At 39.2% G+C, this 14,538-nt stretch overlaps 1 protein-coding gene across 3 annotated transcripts in view; it reads left to right on the top strand.

The window, feature by feature from the left end:
* PAX3 (paired box 3) overlaps positions 1 to 14,538 on the top strand; it is a 94,257-nt gene that overhangs the window by 58,350 nt on the left and 21,369 nt on the right. For all 3 annotated transcript variants that reach the window (XM_007188006.2, XM_007188004.2, XM_007188005.2), the window contains exons 5-6: positions 5,288 to 5,493; positions 14,274 to 14,439. In XM_007188006.2, coding sequence (XP_007188068.2) covers positions 5,288 to 5,493; positions 14,274 to 14,439 — 372 coding nt within the window. The remainder of the gene's footprint in view (positions 1 to 5,287; positions 5,494 to 14,273; positions 14,440 to 14,538) is intronic.

Below are 14,538 nucleotides of genomic sequence, written 5' to 3'. Positions count from 1 at the left end.
TGACTGCTTTAATTTCTTAAATTTGTTCAATATCTTGGAAAATTGATCCATTTCTTAGTGCTTTATTGTTGTTAAACAACTATACTTTGAATATGTAAAGAATTCACTAAATATTTGTTGAATTAAATTCAATTGGGAAATTGATTTGGCGTATAATATTGATTAAACTGTTGTATTTCTGTCAATTTCATTTGGTTCTAAGAAGTTTTGAAAATTTGGGACAAATAAGAATAGTAGTGGCAATCAGCTAAATGATTTACATTGGGATTCCTGTTTTGGTGTGTTTCCGGTATTCCTCTTCAAAAGGACTGTGTGTGTGTGTGATAAAGAAACTCAACACCTATTTAGAACACTCCAGGCTAGATGAGAGAGAGTTCTCTGAAGTCCCATAAACCTGGGTCAAATCCCACTTTCCCAGTTGTGTGACCTGAATAACCTCTCTGAATCTTTCCTTTCTCTGTACAGTGGGGTGAGTATTTACTTCACGGGTTTTTGTGTAGTTATGTAAGGAAAGGAGAGAATTTCTCCACCTTTTGGTAAGGTTTGCTCCAGGTTCATTGGTGACATTGAGTTAAACAATTGTATAAGTCAGAGAATGGATTGTGAAGGGGTTTTGGTAATAGAGTCAAAACTTTCAAATTCTGATAAGAACATGGATTGGGATAAAATCTGAGAATTTTTATGCAATTAAAACAATAAAATCTCCACTTAAAGGACCATGTATTATGTATTGATACGGATTTTCTTATGAGAACTATTCTGGAATTTCACATTAGGGGACAATATCTCTAAAGAACAGTAAAGCAAACTTTGTGAAGGCAGGTGTAGAATGTGACTGAGCAACTTAAATGTATGAAAGTCTCCCTTTAATATTAAGGCCAGACAGTATAAATAGACTGAAGAAATTGTATTTAATCTAGTTGCTATATCCTGGCAATTTATTAACATTGAGATAACTGTCTTGCTAACACTTCTTGTAGTTTTCAAGTCATAGCTTAAATATTATTCACAGGAAAAAAAATATAATTTCTTTCTGTCAAGCTGTCTGAAAGAAAAGCCTTGTTTTTACTTTGCTGAAATATTTAACAAGATTAGATACTTGGTATGTAGTATCGAATTTGTTCCAGTATCTTGGGTAAAGTTAAATATGTAAAATAGAACTTCAATGGATTGATTTAATTTGTGCTATTAAAATGGGATTTAAGTTTTAGACTTGTTTTTGGTAAAATCTGAATGATTCAAATTTAGGACATTATTGTGAACTATGTTCTGTGTAAATAATACATTTTAGGGCTTCCCTGGTGGTGCAGTGGTTAAGAATCCGCCTGCCAATGCAGGGGACATGGGTTCGAGCCCTGGTCCAGGAAGATCCCACGTGCCACGGAGCAACTAAGCCCATGCGCCACAACTACTGAGCCTGCGCTCTAGAGCCCGTGAGCCACAGCTACTGAAGCCCGCCTGCCTAGAGCACGTGCCCCGCAACAAGAGAAGCCACCACAATGAGAAGCACGTGCACTGCAACGAAGAGTAGCCCCCGCTCGCCACAACTAGAGAAAAGCCTGCGTGCGGCAATGAAGACCCAACGCAGCCAAAAATAAAATAAATTTTAAAAAAACCCAAAAAAAATTTAATTCTATTGAGTAGTATAAGAAATGGTAGTGTTTCCATCTTTAGAAAGAGCTAGTATTTCCTAGCTGGTAGATTAATCTAGGGTTGCTGACTGAACATTTTTTAAAGCCCACATCCTTTTGGAGTTTACAGATGGGGAAAAGTTAGAATTGACTTGTAAGGTTGCGGCTTCATCGTGTCAAAAATGATCAGTTGGTTCAGATAATTTTCTAGCAGAAAAATCAGGCAAATCGTTTCCTCAGTGTCTTTGAAATGATGCTATTTGGAGTTTTTCCTAGTTAGATGGAACCTTTGGATTGCTTTTGAATAAACAGTCTAGAAGTAAAAGTAGTAATTTGCTAGCTTGTTAAAGAAAAATTTATTTTCGGTGGTAAAGGCTGTGCTATTGAACTCAGATATTCTGAGTCTTGTTTATCACTGGCTGTTGGTGGTTCTTCATCTTTTTTTAAAAATCACAATCCTCTTTGAAAAAATTGGTAATTATTCCCTAGAAAAATTCAGGCATGCAAGTACTTGCAAGAATTTCCAAGTAATTTTCAAGGATTCACAACCCCAGCCCCAAAGCTCATCTATAAATGGTAGTTGGGTGACTCATAAGAGCAGAATTTCCATTTTAAAGATGTAAAATGGTGGCAGAGAAGTGAGTTTTGGTTCAAAACTTAATTTTTCTCCTGTACTTCTATTCATTCAGCATGTATTTATTGAGCACCTATTATGTTCCAGCAGTAATTCTAACAATGAACAAGGCAAAGGAAGGGTCTTGAGCTCATAGAGCTTCTATTCTGGGGGATGTTAATTGTTAAGATGAAACAGTGGTCTTGACCCTCAGAATTAACTCTGGTTGGTACTTGTACATCTAAGCAGCCCTTTTTCTCCAGAAACCAGCGATGATTTTGATTAATTGACCTGACAGTGCGTGGTACATCATATTTACTTGGGAGGATTTACTAGCCCCAGAGACTCCCAAAGGAAACATGAAAATTTCCGCATACTATTATCCTAATGGGATCATAGTAAGAGAAAGTGCAAGCAAAGATTGAAGGTTCTCACAGGCAGAGGAGAGATTTTGGTCAGTTCTTAAATGCTGTTGAGCTTTTCACCTGAATTCACTTTAGACAGAAAAGTCAGGGCCACAGAAACTGGAAGCATGGAAGGAAAACATTTTATAAAAATTTATTTTCTTCTTAGGGGAATGAGTAATCTGTTTCTTGGGGAGTGTATTATTTATAACTGAAAAAAATACAGGTGGGAGCAATTTTTTGGATAAATTGTGGCAGAAAATATTTTATATACTTGGGAATTTTGAGGGGGAAGCGAATAATTAATCTGAAATATTCTGTAGAGAGGGTTCTCAAAGTGTCTGCCCAGGATCAGTAAAATCAGCGTCCATCACCAGGGAATGTTAAAAATGTGAATTCTCAGAGCCCACCCCAGACGTATGGAATCAGAAGAGGGGACAGTCATCTGGTTTTTAACAGGTTTTTCCAGTGATTCTGATGCTCCAGAGGTTTGAGAACCACTGCCCTACAATTAGGCACAAATTATTGTTCTTTTAATTTGGTTCACGTTTATTAAAGGTATACACATGTAAGTTGTATTGGCTGCTTTTGAAGTTTATAATGCAATGAATGACATATTTCTTAGCATGTTCATACTCCTGTAAAATATTCGCATACTTAAAGTCTATTTTTCTTTCTTTCAGTTAATACTAAAATTTCCTAAAGTAAGATTTATATTAAATTAGACCATTTTACATTAAATTAGATAACATAATTGAAAAACCAAGCATAATGTCTAACATACAGTAGAGCATTACATGTTATAATTCCCTTTTGCTTTTATGTACCAGTATTGGTTTTCTTTGATTTGTCATATATATTATTAATTCACTCTCTTAATTTCACAGTATTTGAATGTGAATAAAATGTAAAAGTACTAAAATATTAGAAAACTTAAAATTATATTTGTGGGTTATTTTGGATGTGAACCTTTTGGGGCAGCTTATAATTTATACTGAAGTAAAATGAAATTTTAAATTTCTATAAGGCAGAATTAAGTTTGAGCTTAAGAGAAAAGAGAATTAGTAGTATAGGAGATACTGCATTTTAGCATTGCTTCTAGCACTTCCTGCATTTCCCCAGGTTCTACCAGCCTGAGGGTGCAGATGAGTTACCTTGACATTGACATTAGTCATCTACAATTTTCTGGCTTTTTCTCCTCATTTGCTGACAGCACACCTCAGCCTCTTCCCCAGAGGATCCTCCAGTTATTTGGGAAGTTTTGAGAGCATTTGCATGTGTTCAGGGTCAAGGTTGCTCTGGCTCCCACGCTACACTCAGAGTCTGTGGCCTGGTAGCCCTCTGACAACCTCTGCCACTGTCCTGGGGTCCAGGCCTCTGGGAGGGGGCTGCTCTCCTACCGACAGCCCTATGTCTGGTGCATCCTCAAGCTGAAGAACCTGCTGTTGGCCAACAGGTGCTCTCTACTGTCACAACTCACAGACACCAAATTGCATCATTAATGCAAATTTCTACTTAATTTCCCAGCTCCTCCTCCTGTTTCTTGGAAACCTGCATACTAAAACGGGAAGATCTCCTTCCTTGATGCGTGCTCATACAGGCAAATTCAAGCTTTGGTGAGGAGGGGGCCTGTAGCAAGGCTGGCTTCAGGGACGTGTGACCTATGCAGTCGCTCAGGGCCCCATGTGCAGAAGGCCCTGTGCTTAGTTTTATGCTCTGTAGTTGCCATCTTGAAATTCGTGATAACTTGTGAACACGGGGGTCCTGCATTTTTATTTTGCACTGCGCTCCTCAAACTAGGCAGCAGTCCTAAGCAGCTGCCTGTCAGACCCAGACTCTGAACTTCTGTTTAGAAACAGTTTAGTAGACTATGCCTGCTTCTTCCTGAGTCTGTTCTTGAGATTTGCATTAACAATATCTAAACTCTCCTTAAAGCATTTCCTAGTATCTGGCAATGAGATAGTAAATTTAACACAGTGTTTCTTATAGGAGCGGTACAGTCTACAAATTTATAGGGATCCTGCACTAGTTTACGATTATTGCCTTTTTAGATACGAAGTCAGTTTTGGAATATTAATTTAAAAAAAAATCACTTTTTAACAAATTTTTTCCTGGTCTAAAAGCTGGTGAAGATTGATCAGGAACCAAATTAAATGTGATTCATTTATTAGACAAGAACGGAGTACCCATTAAAGGCTAAGGACATGGGCCAGAAAAATGGAGTAAGGCCCGTCTCTGCTTTCTAAGAGCTCATAATGGGCTTAGAATGACAGATGCAGAGAGCAATTATTTCTGCCTGGGGGCCTTGGAGATGGGATAGGGGAAGAGATTAAATACCATTTAATAATGTAATACCGCAAGGAGGGGCTTTGTGTCAGTGGGAGGACATTGGGAATGTACTTTAGACTAGGATTTGAATCATTATAGCTTGGTCAGACTGGTTTTTTGTTGTTGTTGTTGTTGTTGTTTTCATATTTTGGCTGCTCCAAGAAGCTTGCGGGATCTCAGTTCCTTGACCAGGTATCAAACCCGGGCCATGGCAGTGACAGTGCTGAGTCCTCACCACTCGGCCACCAGTGAACTCCCCAGACTTGTTTTTCGATTCACATTTGATCACTTTTTTTCTCCTGTGCTTTTAGCCTCGGCACCCCAATCAGATGAAGGCTCGGACATCGACTCTGAACCAGATTTACCGCTCAAGAGGAAACAGCGCAGGAGCCGGACCACCTTCACAGCAGAGCAGCTTGAAGAACTGGAACGGGCTTTTGAGAGAACTCACTATCCTGATATTTACACTAGGGAGGAACTGGCCCAGAGGGCAAAGCTCACCGAGGCCCGAGTACAGGTATTGGCGTCCGAACATCCCCGTCCTGCTTAAACCCACACAGGAAACAAGAGTGTCTTCTCCTCTAAAGCATATTTCAGACCAAGAAAGTAAATATATCAGGAATGGTCCTTCATTGTGAATGGCAGCCTCTCACTTTATAAAGTTCTTCCTTTCTCTCTTTTTTCCTTCATATTTCGCCTTGTCGTGATAACGACATCATGACCTCCTTTTCCGTTTTATTGCATGTGCTTGGTCCAAGCACCTCCTGCCAACACCCCCCCTCACCCCCTGCCCCGCCATCTCCCCCAAGGTATGTCTGTGGTATACAACAACATATTACTTTGCTAACCAGTCAGAAAGTTTTCCTTTTCCTCTTAATAGGTTGATAAGTCCAATTACATTTATTGATGTGATGACTATATTTGGCTTCTTTTCTATCACATTATTTGACCAAGTATTTTTTATGTATAGATTTAAAACTGTGATACATTTAATTAGCTTTCTTTGTATTCTTAGTATTTTTTTTGTATTTATGAAAGTATACATTCTTATTTTAGACTTTGGTTGTCATTACGAGGAGAATGTAATTATATCAGATAGATCACAGAGAAGGGTGTCAATTCACATTATTTATTCATCATTTCAGGAATCCTTGTTATGTACCAAGCACTGTATAGACTTTGGGGGTGGTGCATAGATAATAGCAAAATTTTGAGTGGTTACTCTGTGCCAGGCACTGTTCTAAATGCTTTATAAGAATTAATTCATTTACTCACCATTAAAACCCTAGGTTGGTGCTATTAATATCCCCAATTTATAGATGAGGAAACTGAGACTCAGACTATTTAAGTAGCTACCCAAAGTCATGTAGCTAGTAAGTGATCGAGGTAATTGGATTCCATACACTTCCTCCCTATAGCCTTTCAATTATGAAGATGTGCAATGTTATATAAGGTAAAATCCCCTCCTTTAAGTCTAGAAGCATTTCAAGTAACTATATTATTTAAAGAACATCTTAAATTATCCTTTCAACTCAGAAGTGTTCTGAACCCTCTGGAAAGGCTACTTTGGTGTAATATGTTTCTATTGAGTGATAGAATAATCTTTCATTATGAATAATGAACTTTCTTCTCAAGGTAGTAAAGCATGGTTGGAAAGATTACAAATGCCTCAGGGTATCCTGGAACCCCTTACTGCCCCAAGAGTGAAGTTACCTTATCTGGAAATGTCATGTTATTACCAGATACTTGACGTTCATAGTTAGAGTGAGGCTGGGGACTCAGCAGCGAACTAGGCAGTTGATGTGGTCTCCAGATTGATCGACACTTTCCCATAAGCATCTAACTACCTCTCCTATCACAGACTATTTTGGAATAGTCTCTTGTAGCCTGCAGAGCCAAGTCAGAGGGATTGTTTTCTTCAACTTGAATTTCTTTCTGATCATCACAATGCTAGGAAAGTCAAGGAACACTAAGATGAATTAAGACCAATTTCTCAAGGAACTAGTGTTTAATGGGTAATAAAGTAAACGCATAAATAATTTAAAAACAAAGCCGAGATGATAAGTGCGTTAGAGCTGAAGTGCAGTGAGAGTCGAGAAGAGGAAAGGGTGAGATCTTACTGGAGTAAACAAGAGGGGCTCATGAAGAAGGGAGGGTTCAGATGGCCTTTTGAGTTTAGACAGATATTCATTGGACAGGGAGTTTGGGAGAGTATTTTAGTAATACAGAATAATGAGCAAAAGCACAGAGAGTCGGAAGCACATGAGTTGCCTATCAGATGACCTTTCATTTTTCACTCTAGTCATGTTGAGAAGACAGTGAATAGTTCAATTTGGTTAAGGGTAGGGAGTGTTAGGGTGGCAGGAAGGAATATGATTGATTGAAAAGCTATTTGCTCTCTTTGTATTCTTAGTGTTTATTTTTTGGTACTTATGAAAATGTTCATTCTTAACTTTGGTTATCATTATGGGGAGAGTATGATTATATCAGGTATAACATACAGAAGTGTGTCAATTCATGTTATTCACTCATCATTTCAGGAATCCTTGTTATGTACCAGGCACTCTGTGGCATTTAGGGGTGGTACATAGACAACAGCAAACTTTTGAGTGGTTTCTGAAGTAGGTCAGTGGCAGTGGGAATGGAAAGGAGATAACTGCCTTGAAAGGTGGAATGTAGGCAACTGGTTGTGTGAGCTGGAGGTGGGTGCAAAGGGGAGTGTAGGGAAGAGTCACAGATGCACCGGGGTTTGCAACACAAATGTTTTACAGCTGGAGCTATTCAATCCCTCTACCTATTACATTGGGATATAGTGCTGCTTCCCAGAAATGACCACCACTAACCACAAATCATGATGATATTTATATATGTATATATAAATATCACGTTATTTTATAGTGATATATACAGTGTATGTATTATAATATATATAATAATGCTACAAATATTACATATATCAAATCTATTTGCTTTTATTATAGTTCTGTGATCACCTGGTTTAAATGTAAAGTGCGGTCCATTCATTCTTCCATTCTTCTGGCAAACCTTTATTGAGTGCCCACTCTATTCCAGGATCTGGTCCTTAACCTCTCTGGCTGGCCAAGCCCACATACTGGGTCTGTCCTTAAGATAGATTGAAGATCAGTTCTGAACTCAGAGTCAAAAAATAAACTGGCTGTAAAGACATCAAACAAAGAGAGTGACGGAAAATTGAAAAGAGTGTCCTGTGTTGCTCTACCTCGTTTGTTGTTGCTTTTGCCAAAGGCAAGGATGGGGGGACAGAGTTAATCTCAACCGCATGCAGCTTGTACAGTGCCCAGCACTCGCATCTGGCTCAGTGAATGTCAGAGGAGAATAAGAATGGCCCATTAACTTCCAGAGGACATGGGATCAAACCAATAAAGAGTGGTTCATATTTTTCTATACAGTGACCTCCTCTCCAAAGCGGGGCCCTCATTAAACTAACAGCTGTCCTAATGTGGCTTTAACCCGGTGACTCTTTACATTCCTTATGGCTTCATTAGTTCCCTTGAGACACATCACATCTTGCACCACAGCTATGATCTACAGCCTAACAAATTCCCTACAACACCCGGCATATGGATCTTTTACTTAACCCAGCAGGAAAAAGAAGGGAGTAGTTAATCACTGATTAAAATGCCAGAACAAAATCCTTTAGTTTTTAGAAGGATCTGGGAAAGCAGTAGCAAAGTCAACTCAGTTTGAGTGATAGCCAGAGAGTGTGAGTTATTTTAATTTGGGGCACCTGGGAAAACCCAGCACCAAACCCCCCCCACCCCCCAAAAAAACCCCAAATGTGTCTACATTCCTTTTTTTTTTCCTCCCAGAGGGGGGGAAAAAAAACCTTCTAAACCCTTCTGGATAAAAATGAGACTAAAGCTTTAATAAATTAGACCTATGTCAGTATTCCATAAAAATTTGTTTAGACGGTAGCTATGTTATATTTATCAGAGCCAAATCTGAGTACACAATCTAAGAATTATTGTACAGCAAAGACTAATTTGCCTAATTCACCTCCTGGATAGCTGTTATTATGCAAATAATGGCAAGCACTAAAGTTTTGTAAGGAAGGATGACTTGCAGACATTTATGATGTGTAAAAGTTTTAGTAAATGTTCCACCTGAAACTCCAAGAAGTAGGCAAGTATCATTCTCTTACCACCCAGGTAATGGAAGACAGGAAAGGAAGCTGCCTGTGGAAAAGCATTTAACTAGGAGTCAGAAGATGTGGGTTTTGGTCTCAGCTTTGCCAAAAGTGTTTTGTTGAGCAAGTCACAATTTTACTGTAATCCTGCTGGACTTCAGGTTTTTAAAAATTTAAATATAAATTTGAAAATATGGGGTTTAGATCAGATGATCTTAGTCTGGGTCCATGGATGACCAGGATAATCATGGATGGACTTCAGGAGATCTGGGACACTTGAGATTTGTGCACAAATGTTGTGCCTTTGCCTGTGTGTGTGTGTGTGTGTGTGTACACAAGTGTTAAATAGGGAGAGGGCCCCTAGCTCTCATCATATTCCCAAAAATCACCACCCCCTGTTCTTTCTTTCTTTTTTTTGGCCATACCACTCAGCTTATGGGATTTTAGTTCCCCGACTAGGGATTGAACCCAGGCCCTCAGCAGTGAGACCGTGGAGTCCTAACCACTGGACTGCCAGGGAAATCCCCCCCCACCCCGTTCTTTCCTTTAATTAAAAACCCCTAGGATGCATGATCTCTCAGGACCCTTATAGCATCAGTAATTTGTGATCCTCAGGGAAACCCAGTGGTGGTTCAAAGCCATGTAACAGATCTATATAGTTTAAAAGTTAAGATAGGTACGGAATATTGGCTCTGAACTCCATAATGAAGCAAAAATGTGGTCATCCTACAATTTTCTGCAGGAGTTTGCTCTTGGGATGTATAAAGATGCAGTTAAGTACACTTTCATGTGTGTCGTGATCCTCTGACATTCACAGGAGCATGGCATTTCTCCTCATCAGTCTTGCTCATCCTTTCCCCAACCTGCTCTCCGTACAGCGGTCAAGGCCGGGTAGCAGCAATGGTAAGAGGGCTGGGCGGGTGTGATATGGGAGAGAGGCAGTGGAGTGAGTGAGAAGGTCCAGGGAATAAGCAGCTTGTCCTGAATTTACCTACTTGGAAAGTACTGTAATTGGCACTTTAGTATCAGCTCTAGTATTAATGAAACATTTTATAATCTTGTTGTGAATTCTCTTTCTAAGGATTAATGATTACATTCTCTTCCCATGTTTTAAATGGCATTTGAAATAACCCATCTGGAACAATGTAGGTTAGATTGCCTTTGAGGACCACACCAAAAATGTGAACCAGTAATTTATTGATGGGCAAAATTAGGCTTACACCATGGGACAATTAACACTAATCCATGAACCTTGGAAGCAATTTGGACCTAAGTCTCCATTCAAGCCAAACTGGCTTTCAATTATTTGAGGTGTTATTTGGGTACTTTCCTGTTTGCTCAGGGGCACAAAAGGCTTTGGCCGTAGACCAGAGAGCTTAGAAAAGAAAGCAAGTCTCTAATTCTTGGATTTCTCAGTGTGACGTTTGTATTTAATAACTAACATTTACTGAACACAGTATCTCTTAGGTATTTTGCAAGCTTTGATTGTATTGTCTCATTTAACTGATTATATTGTCTCATTTAATCTTGTGAAGGAGTTTTTTATTTCTCCCATTTAGCAGATGAGAAAACAGAGACCCACAGGTATTATGCAAATTGTTCAAGATCACAGAGGTAGTGAGGGATGGGGAAAGGTGGGATTCAACTATTGCCTGGTCTGCACTGCTCCCATGTGAATGAAAAGTATTACCGTATTTCTTAAAATATTAAGTTTTTTTACAACTTTCATTGTTGAGAACAAATTGGTACTATTTTACTCGTGAAGAGAAAAATTTATAAAAACCTATTCTTTTGTGATTCATTACCCTTTTTCCCTAGTTATCATGATGTTGTATTTTAAATTTTGCTTCAAAAAATCATTGGATATTATATTACTCCAGAATGGATCTAAATATCATTTCCAAAAGCGTGAATATGACTTTGTAGAAGGGCTCTGAAGAGAGACGTACAAGTAGGGAAAGATCCAGGGAGCAGGTGAAAATCAACCAGGCTGCAGTTCATCAAATGAAGTAAAACCTTGGTGCGAGGGAAGGTTCTGATGTAGTGTGATATTATACAGGCAATTGTAAGCAATTAACCGTGCCTGGTAGTAGTTATTCAGCAATGTATGTCTCCTGCCTCACTTTCTTACCATGCTAAGTGTGATGTGGAAGGCCAGGTAATGCTGCGTGGGGAGAGTGAAATCACATTGAATTAGAGATCGTAGAATGACATTTAATAGGTAGATAGCTTGGTAAAACTTGTTCTTTCTGCCCTTCTGGCTAAGACATTGGTGGAACACTCATATTCCCCTCCAGAACATCAAAGGCCAGTTTGTATCTGTTGCAATTGCTACTCTTTTCAAAACGAAGTTTCTCGTGATAGTAACAACTGAATCATAGATGCCTTCCACCCATTTTAGATGAACTTATTCAGTATTCTGCACTTACACATGCCATTCAGTAGATTATTCCTTGATTGTCTGTTAGGAATTAGAGAGACGATATTGGAAGAGTTGGGTAGGACTTCTGAGGGCCAAGGGAATGTCTTTCAGTCAAAGATGGGCTAATAACAGTACCCCAGGATCACTGTGCTTAGCCAGTTTGGGTACTTAAAATGAAGGTGATTTCAAGGGCATTTTTTTTTCTATTAAAAATAGATGTTTATGAGTTTCAAAGCATAAAGAAGGCAAGGGCCATTTCCCATTTTGCAACTTCAGTATATTTTTCCTTTAGTGCTTCTTTTGGCAGTTTCAGCTGGTTCTAGGAGATGCAGAGGCTCGCAGGGGCAAGATGATAGAAAAATCTTGTTAAATGGCCAGAGACAGGCAGCTCCGTCTTCAGTAAGCCCTGCTTCCCTCAGGAATAGCCCTCTGGATTTATTTAGCCTAAATTTAAACAACATTTAAATTCCTTCCTTTAGGAAACTCTTAAACCTCCTGTTGAAGGTTTGTTTTTCAGTAAAGATTTGCTTCCCAACTACTTCTCTTCATCTTATATTGTAGTTATAATATATACTGTATTGTAAACTATAAGAATCTTTATCCAACTCCTGGTAGGTTTATTCTATGTCATCAATATTTACTTGTATTATTTTGGAAAAATGGAAATAAACCCCCAAAACTTTATACCCCTAGCCTTTTGGATTTAATGTTTTGAAGGGATTTGTAGTTATGATGTTTCTTCTAATTTATTATCTGAGCAAAGACATTTTTGATTTAAAAAATTGGGTTATGGAGGAGTTAGCATGAATGTAAATCAAAAGTAGGTTAAGACTGATGGAGTAACCAGGAAGAGCCCACCCAGTGGATAAATCAAATTTGGTTTACTTATCTAAAAGTTAGAGCAGGAAGTTGGCACAGAGAGATTGGCAACATGCTCTGATAATGTCAGAAGTGCAAGCTTCTGAGTTCTTCATAAGGGATCTCACCAGTAGATTTGAAGACAGTAAGTCTGAATGAGTGAAGTTAAATCAGAACTTTTGGAAATTCAACTCTCCTCCCAGCCTAGTACATAAAGCTGAAGATACACTGCACATGGGTTGGTCTAGATAAGTGTGGGGAGGGAAAAAAAAAAAAATCACCTGAGCCAGGTGTGCCTCATTAATCTGGAGGTTTTTATACTATAAAATATGACACAGTGCGTGGTATAGTACAGTGCATTCAGGCATGAAAACAACCCTAATTTCTTACCCCCAGCCTCCTCAGGCTAACTAGCTTGTTCCAAGCACTTCCCTGAAAACAGTTTTCTTACCCTGATGCCTTTGGGAGCCCTGGTAACAGACGCTTAGGCTTGCAGTGAGAAAACACAATTGATGCAGACCTGAAATTGAGTTCTGTCAATGGTTCTATTATCCCAGGTGGCAATTTATTAAGTTAAGTAAAACTCTGATTCAATTATGTATCAACATGGGAAAATATTGACTTACCTTCTTTTCCGGTTGGAAACTTAAGGAGTATTAAATATTAGTGTTCTGAGGAAGTTCAAACAGCTTTCCTTACAACTGTCTTGCACCATGGTTAGAGATGACCAAACTCTTTTCCAGACAAATGCTTGGGTGACTGGCAAAAGTTTAAGCAGATGCCTTGGCAAAGTATCTGTTAAACTGGGCTTTCTTGCTGCAGAAGGGAGACATTCCTCTCTCCACTCTTTTAAAAATTTTGTGACTTGAAATTTACATTTAAGCTGCATAATTGTTAACTTTGTTCTATAAGGAAATCAAGTCTCAACTTTTCTTAGACATGCTGGTCTCTTGTATCTCTTCCAACTGGTGTGACCACTTTTTGAAATAATATCCAAGCTTTAAAAGGAGTTGAAACTTCGTCTCCACTCTAAACTCCTGATTTCTCTGCATTTTCAAACATGGAGTTTCTACCTCCTGTGAGCAGTTATTTTGGTGACCTTGATTACTCTGTGAGTTCCTAGAGGAGGAGACACTAAGCTATTTGAGTGCAGGGATCCTATCTTATCCAGCCCTTTAGCCCTCTGTTAAAAAGATAGGTGCTTATAGTTGCTGTTGAAAGAAATAATAAATAAACCCACTATTTAAAAGAGCTTCATAGATAAAATGCTTTCCTTTCTTGAAGTACTTACCTCTTCAGCATCTATTTCCATGAAGATCAGCACAATGTCTCACACTTTGGAAGGGATGGTAAAATAGCTCCATTTATCCTTCTGGTTAATTTATATGACTTTCCAGGAATTGTGCACATAATGTCCATAGAAATACAAACACATTGATATGACTATAAAAAACAAGGGTTAGTGTGATAGGTAAGACCAAATTAGGACACACGTCACGCAGGGGCCAAACAGACTCCTGGATCCTCTCCATTATGCTGCGGTACATGAAGGTGGGAGGGTGCTTATGGTGATGGCAGGGAGTTCCCGTGGTTCCCATCCCTGCTTAGCCATCCCTCCCCATGGTCACCCCCGGGCTCGTGGGGGCTCTGCAGGACCATGGAAGGCCCTCTACTGACCCCTGACATCTAATTCTCCTTTCTTCCCTGACAATACAACCCAGAAGGTGGAGGGCTCTTGTGTCTATTTGCCCTGTCAGTAAGGGGCCTTTAATCTGTTTTAGCATGAAAAATTCATTAAGACTGTACTATTATTTCATCAGTGAAATCCTCAAATTTTAAATTAAATCCATAGGTCTGGTTTAGCAACCGCCGTGCAAGATGGAGGAAGCAGGCTGGGGCCAATCAACTGATGGCTTTCAACCATCTCATTCCGGGGGGATTCCCTCCCACGGCCATGCCGACTCTGCCAACATACCAGCTGTCCGAGACCTCTTACCAGCCCACAGCTATTCCACAAGGTATGGAGGAATGGAGTCGGGGACTAAGATGCAACTCCCAATCTTGTTCCTTGCTGCTTAATTTATGCAGTGAAATCTTCTGCCGGTGTCCTTGTGGCT

This window comes from Balaenoptera acutorostrata, chromosome 8, assembly GCF_949987535.1.
Source record: "Balaenoptera acutorostrata chromosome 8, mBalAcu1.1, whole genome shotgun sequence".
Classification (NCBI taxonomy): domain Eukaryota; kingdom Metazoa; phylum Chordata; class Mammalia; order Artiodactyla; family Balaenopteridae; genus Balaenoptera; species Balaenoptera acutorostrata.
Note: the sequence above shows the minus strand (reverse complement) of the source record. Positions and strands in the feature narration are given on the sequence as shown.